This window comes from Hevea brasiliensis, chromosome 11 (assembly GCF_030052815.1).
Source record: "Hevea brasiliensis isolate MT/VB/25A 57/8 chromosome 11, ASM3005281v1, whole genome shotgun sequence".
Taxonomy (NCBI): domain Eukaryota; kingdom Viridiplantae; phylum Streptophyta; class Magnoliopsida; order Malpighiales; family Euphorbiaceae; genus Hevea; species Hevea brasiliensis.
In genome coordinates, this window is record NC_079503.1 from 93,626,595 (window position 1) to 93,637,745 (window position 11,151).

Genomic DNA, 11,151 nt, shown 5'->3' on the forward strand with positions numbered 1-11,151 from the left:
AATTGAAGAATTTAAAAGTTTCAAATGCCCTAGTATACCTAACATGATTGGTTTGGATAGTTTGGCATGCCAATAGGGTTCAGTTAGCAGTACTGCACATGGCAAAAATGTCATTCTGTGATTTCATGGCTTTTAGCCATTCTGACTTTGCATTGAGACTTGGCCTTGTGCCTGAGATTATTCTGACTTGGTAGTCGCTACATTGCACACCGGGTGATGCATATGCAACCGATGGTGTGACGGCCCGAGGTACTAGATACCCAGTGCCAGTTTACCCGTTATCCAGTCCAGTCGTCTAGTGTAGGTTACTTGGGCAACCAAATAAATGAAAGTGAACAAAGTTACTGAATTAATGTATATATAACCATACTAAACAAATGAATCATACACATTCACTATATATTCGTTTTCTTGCTATTTTCTTTTATTATATTATTGCACCACTAAGCATTATTGCTTAGCGCGTTGCTTTTGCCACGCGTAGGTACTGGAGATCCCGATCGTGAGCCCGATGAGACCGCATCTTGGGTGAGTTCATCCTGCAGATCTGCACGATGTCCGTGTCACCTCACTACTGCGCAGCATTGGTAGGGCACTAGGTGTCATTTTGTCATTTTGTAATTAAATTTTTATTTTCTCATATGTATTTGGGATTTATGTAATGTATTTTGAGGTTCATGTAAATAATAAAGATTTATGGTTATGTATGGAAGTAATTTGAGCTTTTAATTGTTATTTATATATGAGAACCCTGAGAAATGGATGTTTGAGAAATGAAAAGGCTATTGAGAACTGAAATTGAGAAATATTGTTGAGTTTTTGACATTGAGACTCTGTTGATGAATTGAAGTTGGGTTTGTTTGAAAATTATTTGGAAGTGTTTTCACAGGTTCCGAAGAACGGTTTTCTCCATTTTTAGCCGGTACTCTGCCGGATTTTCTTTAAAATTTTCGGAACCTTAAATGAATAATACTTTTGATAAATGGCTTAAATAAATTGTATTTCATAAATTATATGCAAAAGCATGATATAAATTAATTGAGGAATATTAGAGTGTGCCGGTACACCGTGTGGCATTACTTACTCGGGTATACTGTACACGGGTAAGGGGTGTCACACAAACCGTAAATTTTAGAAATCGAACCGAACCAAAATGGGTGAAAAATTGAATCAAACCGAACCGCTCTATTTCGGTTCTGTTTAAACCGATCGGTTTGATTTTTTATTGATTTTTTAATTTAGACTTGATTTTCAAGTTATTTGGTCTAATTTTAACTTTGGTTTGAACCTAATAACCATTAATCAATGAAATTAAACAATTAATATATATATATATATATATAATTAAATATAATTCATAAATTTTTTATAAAAATAAATCAATTCAAAAATCGATTCGGTTCGATTTAGTTTGATTTGACTATATAAATTACTATTCGGTTCGGTTCGGTTTAACCGATTTTTTTCTCTTAAAAATCGAACCGAACTGAAATAACCGAAATTTTTATAATGTAAAACCGAACCGAACTGATTAAATTTTAAAACTGAACCGAATTGACTCGGTTCGGTTCGATTTTTTGGTTTGAACCGAATTCTGCTCAGCCCTAGTTTAACCTGCTTTCTTCCTCGTAAGTCCATTAATTTCTATTTCCATAATTTGTATTGTTAAATTTAAATTTTAGATCTCTGTATGTGTAGAACCATTTTATTTAGCTTTGAACTATAAGATTAATTATTTTGGGGTTGTAAACTTACTAATCTATGAATGTGTAAATGTATGGATTGATGACTTGTTGGATGAGGGAGTTGGACTCTCAATTGATTTTATATTGATTTGTGGATGATTGTAAGAGTGAGTTGAGCTCTTCAAATGGTTTTATTTTGAGATTACAAGTCGGGTGAGTTGAGAACTCCCAATTGGATGATCCATATTATGGCCGGACTCTATCTGGTTGATTTCTTGAAATTGGGCTCAAAATATGGGCTTCATGGATGTGTTAGAGATTAGTTGGACTTATTACGGGTTTCGAGAGCCTTATGCTGATTCAAGTTCTAGTGCTAATCCGGCCCATAATTGGGTTGTGAAAAAAAAAAAGAAAAAAAAAGTTAGAATTGCCATCTGTGACTATCTAAAGAGAATATCAAAAAGATGAAAGGAGACAGAGGAGAGAAAAGCAAAAAAAGAGTTTCTTTACTTTTTAATGCATTAATAAATTTAATTTAATCATGTTAGGATTATTTTTTTTAAATTACTTTTTTTTTTAATTTTATTATATCATAATTAACATTTAGATATTTTATATTTTAATAATTAAATAAAAATTTTAATTTTTAGTTTCATCACATATTTTTATTCATTCAACCATTTATATCAATTTAGCTAAGACTAAAAAGGTGATAAATGAAGGATTAAAGTATTAATAATGATAAAAAAAATTAGAAATAAAAATATTCATAATGATAAAACTCATGAATTAAAAATAATTTATTATGATAGATACTAAAATATTTTCATTCATTATTAATAATAAAAATTAAAAAAAAAAGACAAATTATGAATATGTATAATGAATTAAAATTTAATGGCATTTCATTTATTTTTTAAAATATAAGAATCTAAATGTTAATTATGGTGCAATAAATAAACAAAAAAATAAATTATCCTCTTAAAATTATGATTTATGAATTTACTTTTCAATTTAAGATAAATGAAAAATAAAAATTAAAAAAAAAAAGAAAAAGAGGAGATTGAGTTGTATGCACTTGATTGAGGTACAATAGTGAACTAACTCAAGTGCTTTCTTTTCATGTATTATCTTTGCTGCTTTTGAATGGGCCAACTCAATCCTATCCTGCAACATAGGCTTGTTTTTAGTCATTGTTTTGATAATTTCCGCTTAGGTTAGGATATGTTTTATATTATTATTATTATTAGAGAGTTATTGAGAAAATATATTTTTTAAATTTTAGTTAAAAATATTAAAAAAAATATTTAAAATTAAGTTTAATATATTTTAACTTTGGCTAAATCATAATAATAATCAATCATTTTTGTATTTTAATTTAAACGTTTAAAATTTAACCTAATTATTTAGAAGTTTAAAATTCATAAAAAAATTTTAATATTAATTTAAGAAAAATGTGTCTTTTGATGTGGTAAGTCACTTGATATTTTTTATTAATAAATATATTTATAGGGTATTTATTAGGTTTATATATATATATATATATATATATATATATATATATATATATATATATATATATAATTGAATGAACATTTTTATTGTGGTACTTATAAGTTAATTTAATTAATTTTTTATATATTTTTTAGTAATTTTACTAAAATTTTATTGCATATCTCATTTCATATATTTTTTTAGTAAAAATCTATAAATTCACATATTTTTTAATAATTTTAATAATAAATATATTTATAAGTTACTTATTAAATGTGTTAACTACTTATCAACCACTTATAAATATTTTAATTAAATATGTAATTATTTTAAATTTTAAATTATAACTTATATTAATTTACAAGCTCTAAATATTTATAATTAATTTTAATAAGTTAGATTAAATACCCTATTAATTCTCTCTTAAAAAACTAATATAATTATAACTAAAAAAATAATAATCTTTAATTCTCTCTCTCTAATCTCTCGTAGCCTGTCGCTTTTCCTCTTTCTCTTTACTTTCTTTCATGAAATAAGTAATACTGAAATGAAAGTTACACTTTTATAAAGCTTAATTATCGAACAAGACGTAACTAAATATGAGAATGGCAGATGACTTTTCATGCAAAGTTTAATATATTTGGTCAAATTTACATAATTATTTTAATAATAAACAAACACTTAAGACCCTTAATACTATAACGTACAGTGAAGCATTGCCCCTTAAGCTGTCTATAAAATTTTCCATTGAAACTTTTAATGAATAGTAAATTAATCTATCCCTTTTCAGGTGTGGAAGTTTTAGTCAATATAATTATTTTTTTTTTTTAATATAATGGACTCCATCATTCAAACTCAAGACCTTAAAAAAATTCCAATATAATTGAAGTAAAATTTATTAAAATATTAAATTATTTTCTAATAAATTAAGTTGCATAATTAATGTACTTAGGGTAGGCCTGCTAAGTATTGGGTGTATTGCTTTTAACGTATCAATATTAATGCAATGGAATTTCAACGTAGGGAGAGACAGAAATTACGTTTTTCAAGTACTAGCTAGTCTCCAAGTGCAAACAAATTGTCCCTGGAAGCATAAAACTTCTGGCCCATTTAAACAAGCCAGTCATAGTTTTTATGTTAATTAACTAACAGAACCGAGCCCATATATAGTCATTCCATTATTTTTATTATTTTGCTATGGAGGTGTATCTCACATCGGATTAATTAACTTCTGACTTAGTATAGTTTGAAAACTCTAGGATACAGGTAGCTAGCGAGATATGATATCCTCTGACTCGACTTGAAATGTTATATTCCATAGTATAAATGTTAACTAATGGCAAGTAATATTCAGTTTGAATCGAATAAATTGAATTAAATTATTATAATTTAGTAATTTAATTTAATTTTTAAGGTAATTTAATTTGGTTCGATTCGATTTTAAATTTTAAAAATTTTGATTATTTTGATTGGGTTCAATTGTGAAGAGAAAAAAATTAATCTAATTGAACCGAGCAGAATTACTTTATTAATTTTTATATTATCTTATTTTTATAAAGAATTTATGCATTTATATGTATATATATTATTTAATTTACTAGGTTCAAATCAAAATTAAAATTAGACTAATTAACTTGAAAATCAAGTATAAATAAAAAAATCCATCAAAGCCCAAAAATCGATCGGTTCAAACAAAATCAAATTAAGGTGGTTCAATTATATTCTTCATGCATTTCAATTTGATTTATAAAATATAGTAATTCAGTTAATTCGATTTTGACATTTCGATTCGGTTTGAACCGAACACTCAACACTAGTGTTAGCCATTGAGTGAAGAGATAAATAGCAAAATATGACATCCTCTAAATTTGGCTTAAAATGTTATCATCCCAGAGTTTTAGTGTTAACCATTTACAATTAGTAATTTCGTTAATTAACTAGAAGATGAAGAGAAATTTAATCTCAGCGTTGGATTCATGGAATTAAGATCTCATTTCTACTAAACTGGAAATTACAAACCGATCGGCGGGGGAAAAAACGAAAGAAAAGATTGCCCAAAGAAAACGAGAAACAACAATAACGTAAAGCCTACATTTCACTAACAAGAGCTTCTACAAGCCATTTTCTAGAACTCCTCATCAAGCCAGGACTCAACCTGAACATGAGGGTACAAAATTCCATCTCATTCAAAGCTCCATCTCCATCTAAATCTCCTTCTCTCAACATACACATTACTTCATCATCGCTCATATCTTGCAACCCAAGCAGGTTGGCATTCCTCTTCAAGCTCTCAAAAGTGATCACCCCCTTCTTCTCATCCATCAACAACCGAAACCCATTGCACAGCTCCTTCATAAACCCATCAGTACCCAGTTTCTCCACCATGGCTGGAAAGAAATCTTCAAAAACAACCCCACTTCGCGACGCCATTCGAAACAAATAAATAATAGTAATTAATAGTAATTAACAAGGATTGTATCCAAATCTTGTGAAACTGAATAGACGGAAATTGTTGGAAAATGTGAGCAGGGAAAGGTGCATATATATAGGTTTGAAACAGAATAGCTGGCAACAGAGTCTTAGAAGGAAAGGAAAAGGAAGAAATGTTCGAGGAAAGAGTGGACAACGCAGGTACATGTAAGAGAAGGAAGTTGTCCCAGACGGCTTTTTGCTGCATATGATTCGTGTCTATTTCTGTAGTGAGAGAGAGTTCTCCTTTCGGTCCTTCCTCGAAGTTGCATGGGAAGGAGTCATAAGGTAGCATTTTCCTAAAGATTTTAATTTGATTTAGAAACCAAATTACACAAACGCCACTCCATAGATAAGTAAAAAGGAAAGAATCAAAGAACCAAAGTTGTGTAAGAAACAATAATTAAAGAATAGTTTTTGACCCTAAAGGCAGAGTGTGCACATTGGCCGACCAAAGAGTTAAGAGTTGGTTAGGCACGTATGGTGAACAAGTATGAACTAATGAATGATAAATAAATTAAAAATAGATAGTTCTTACTTAAAATTAGAAAAAAAAAAGTTGTGAAACAGTTTGGTGGGTCAAGAAATAATGCATATCATGCCAACAAAATTTAAATGACTATTCAAAATTAAATGATTAATTTAAGAACGTTCATATTTGTTCCTCCTAAATTATTTAATATGACGTTATATTATTTGGGTAGGAAATTGCTATCGAGTTTCATTATGAAAAAGAGAGGACCCCATAAAGGGAAATTTTATCTTCTTGGCATTTATTAATTGTTACCTGCACCAAGTCTTGTTTAATTTCTTGTCATAACTTGTAAGCACAAGCCAAACCCATCCCCATTCGTTCGATTACCTAATTTTAATGTGGCTATACGTGAAAATTTAGAGATTTCCATTTAAAATTTGAATGAATTCCCAGCAAATTACTTTCCAAGTTTCTCCGGACCTTCCTTGACAATGACCCAAACCTTGCAAGAAATCAATAAAAAAATTTTCCAGATCAGAGATGGGTGAGTTTCATATTCTCTGTCTTCTGGCCTGACCATTGTCAGTGATTCCAAATTCCAAAGATATTTATGAATGTCGCAAAAATAAGGAAAGGAGTCAACTTTCTGAAGGAGCAATATATATCTTCAGATCAGAGGATTCCAAAAAGGCCATTGTTTCTGTGAAGATGGGTTTTGGATGTCTCCGTTATAAAAGCTGCTTGGTCAAGCAGCTGTCAGAGATGACAACAAGTCCAAAACTCGCTGCTTCGATGAAGATGAGTTAGCACCTATTTTACAAAAGGACACGTACAAGAACCAGCTTGCAGATTCTATGTTGGGCTTGCGTCCAACCGAATACTCCACTCTTGCAATAATGAATTCACATATCTTCTTTCAGGACAGTATTATTACAGCATTAAAAGGTTAAAAAAAAGTTATTTTTGAAAAAAATGCATAATTTGTCTCATTTTCCCTTCATTTGCTCCTCAATTAACAGAGAATTTTGTGTGGGCATTATTCTCCATAGATTTACTATATGTAATTTATTTCTTTTTTTTTTTTAATCTATAGATTTATCATTATTTTCCACTTAAATTTCCTTTAATTTTAACTAGGGGTGGCCACGGTCCAGTTTTGAACCGGAATCGAACTGAAACCGGTTCGGTCAAAACCGGTTACTACCAAAACCAGCTTCGAACCGGACTAAAATTGTCCTTCTGTGATTTGGTTCAGGTTCATATTTTTTAAGAATCGTGAACCGGCGGTTCCGAACCAGATCGAACCAACGATTTCAAATCAGATTCAACTGGCGATTTAAATATAAAAAAATTCAATAAATATGTTACCTCACTCATAATTCATTTATATATATCATTAATTCTCTACACAATTATTCTTTGCATTTGCTTCAATTCTTAATATTTTTTCAATTTTTCTCAAATTTTCTAAATAATTATTTTCTACACTCATTTTAATTTTCAATACTCTCTCAATTTTCTTACTTTATTATTTTATATAATTACTGAAAATTTCAATATTATCTCAATTACTTTGTTATTACTTTAAATCCTCAATAAAATTTCCAATACCCTCTATTTTAATTTTTTTCTCTTTTATATTTTTTAATTATCAATTATTATATAATTTTTAAAAAAAGACAAGTAATAGAACTATAAATTTTTCTTCCTCTAAATTCTAAACGGATATTTAGGCAAAATTAAGTTCATACACTTTTTGCTAATTTCTTTAAAAAAAATTAATTTAATCTCTAGTTTTTTAATCATGTTCAAGTCTTTATTTATTAAATTTTTCTTAAAGATAAATTATTTTCTTTCTTTTTTTTTCTTATTTTATTTTGATTGAAAGATTTCTAAGAAAAATTAAAATATTTTTACAAATATAACTTAAATTTTGAATCAATAAAATTTTTCTCTAATTTTTTTTGTCTAAGCTACCCTTTAACCATCCCTAAACCACTTCCAAACCGTTATTCAAACTGTCTTGAACAGTTCTTTTTCGAACCGCCCTTCAAACCATTTTAAACCAGAGCTTAAACCAGAACCGGCGGTTCAGGAACCGTCTTCCAAATCGTCCCCTGACGGTTTGGTTTAGATTCATAATTTCATTGAACCGTAACCGGCGGTTCTGAACCGTGGCCACCCCTAATTTTAACTAGTCAACTATCCGTGTGTTGTGTGATAATAATTTAAACTTTTTATTTTTAATTTTTATTTGACCTAAATCAAATGAATCTCAACTGGTTAAAATATTTATTTTCTTTATATATGGGTAAAAAATTTGGTTATTATATTAATTTATATACCAATATATGTTGATTTTGTAATATTTCGTTCAAACCCAAATAACTGAATAAATTAAAATTTTGAACCGATACTTTAATTAGGTTTGATTGGTTTTGAATTTTTTTTTTAAATTGATTTAGCTGATTTGTTTTGTGTAACATTCTTAATTTTCAAATAATTATATATATATATATATATATATATATATATATATATATATATATATATATATATATATATATATATTATTCTAACCCTGGTATTATGGACTTCACGCATGTATTTTCATTTCGTGGAAATTCGATTGTCGCCCGGATTTTCAATTTCGGGCCGAGCAGATAAGCTATTGGAATAAATTTCAGAACTGGGTCAAGATTATAGGCTACCCCACCATTTTCAGACGTTCTGGACAAGTTCCAGTTGTCAGATTTGGCATAGGTAAACTCGAACTCTACATTACTCAATTTTTGCCTTGTACTGGGTTAGAATAAAATTTATAAAATATTCATGGATGATAAGAAAATTACAATTCCTATTGCAATAGCCTTATAATATTGTTAAGGACCGTGGGGCAGGTTTATAGAATTTTTAAAGTTAGTTTGGATAGTTTTTGAAAAATATTAGTTTTGAAGTCTTATAATTGAGTTGTCTAATGTTGTGATTATTGCCTAGTTTGGAGGGGCCATATAATGATGATGAGATATGGGTTGGGTTTAGAAGTGTTATTTGAACTATTTTACAGGTTGGGTAGGTCCTAGGAATAGAGGAAATTCTGCCGGATTTCCAGCATGAATTAGGCTGTCTATTGTCTCTTTAGAGTCTTATTCTGAATTAGTGCTAATAAATCCATAATATAATTATCTAGGTGATTGAGGACATCTATTTTCTCCTACCCAACAGACGCGATAGCCTTTGGTGTACTGTGAGTAAAATATTAATTTTAATTGTAATTTTGATATTATTATATGTTCAAGCATGCCCATGCATCACTTATAAATATGTATCTATGTAGTTAAACACTAGGCATATTTTATATTGCATTCATAATTGTTGAAGTGCCATAAATGTTATTTGTGGTAACTTAGAGCTGTGTGTGTGTGTGTTGGCGTGTGTGTGGTATGGTATTGGATATGGATAGGACGGATAGACACAGCTTGGGAGACACCCGCTGGGACTTGGTCCTTCCGGGTAGACACAGCTTGAGAGACACTCACTGGGACCCCGCATTTGATTTATTAAGTGAAAGTATGGCTTGAGAGACACTCGCTGGCAGAGGTTGGATTAAGATGGTTGTATAGAGGATCAGCTCACATATATGTATTGCTTGACAGTGTTGGGTGTGTGAGTGCTCCAAATTGCCTTTTTGCTGTTATGATGTAAATTGTATAAAAATTATGATGATGTTGCATTTCATTTCATATGGTGTATTAGCTTTAGATAGCTATAGAAATTATACTTAAAATTTGTATTTTACTCTTTGAGTCGAACGTTCACTCCTGTTCATCTATTTTTCCAGGCTATAGGAGGATTATTTGTTGTGGCTAACCTGTTCTTCTTCTTCACAGGTCCATTGATAGTATTTAATGTATTTTGTACAATCGAGTTAAATTTTAGACTCCGCATGTGTTAGAAGTACTTATTTTTATTTTGGGCCTGTATTATAAAAGTTATGTTGGACCTGTAAAATTATTAACTGTATATATGACTGGATGGGATAAGGGAGCTGAGCTCCCATTGGACTTTTGATATTATGAGCATGTAGAGGGTGAGCTGAGCTCTCCAATTTATTATATATTGTGTTTACAGGTCGGGCGAGTTAAAACTCTCCGTTGAACGGTCCATTTTATGGCCGGACTCTGTCCGATTGAATTCTTGAAATTGAGCCCAAATGGGCCTTAGGATTGGGTTGAGGAATAGTTAGGCTTACTACGGGCCTCAGGGGCTTTAGGCGTCCCAGGTCCTAGTGCCGGTCCAGCCCATAGGTTGGGTCGTGACAAATATGGTATCAAAACTTAGGCTTTAGATTCATGAGAAAGTGTGCACCTAGAGTTGTCACATGTGGAGTCTAAGATTCTGTTTCATCTTTTTTCTATAATTCTTCATTTCTAGATTCTGCGTTATTCCTCAGTTAATATAAAAGTGCTTCAGTTTAGCACCTCAGTTTTGTGAAGTACATAAAAGTGTGAAATAGAGTTAGCAAACATGTTGAGGTCTGCCATGGAAATACGTTCTCCAAGAAATGCTATATTTCTATCAGTATGGGTCTAAGTGTTGTGCCTATCTGGTGCTAGGCACGAGTACATAAAAGTGAGTTTTGATAGCATAATTGCACTAGATAAGGGTGAGGATACCACTGCTGGCAGTCGTCAGTGGATGACCCAGTCAGAGTAAGTTTATGATAACAGTAGATTCAAGAGAGATAAGAGATTAAGAGACCTAGTTTGTCAGGACGTATCATAGTAACTATACAATGTTCTCGATGTCTACTCTGTAAGCTGCAGATTACAGTACCGACATGAGATTATTGTGTAGAGCTGCGTGCATTCCCATCGTGTTCCATAATAATGGTGTTTGCGGATGGCCTCTGTTTTGGTACAATTATTCTAGAACAAAGTTCTATATCTGTAGAGGAGTTGGGAACTCTTAGTTAGAGATCTAGAGCTAGAATATCGAAAGGTCACAGTTGAGTGGTAACTAGAGTCA

The 11,151-nt window shown here is 30.5% G+C and overlaps 1 protein-coding gene across 1 annotated transcript; it reads right to left on the bottom strand.

Moving 5' to 3' along the window:
* Positions 1 to 5,152: 5,152 nt before the first annotated feature.
* LOC110666069 (calcium-binding protein PBP1-like) lies at positions 5,153 to 6,062 on the bottom strand. The gene has a single exon (XM_021826447.2). The coding sequence runs from the start codon at positions 5,607 to 5,609 to the stop codon at positions 5,268 to 5,270; it is 342 nt and encodes a 113-aa protein (XP_021682139.1). The 5' UTR covers positions 5,610 to 6,062; the 3' UTR covers positions 5,153 to 5,267.
* Positions 6,063 to 11,151: the final 5,089 nt, after the last annotated feature.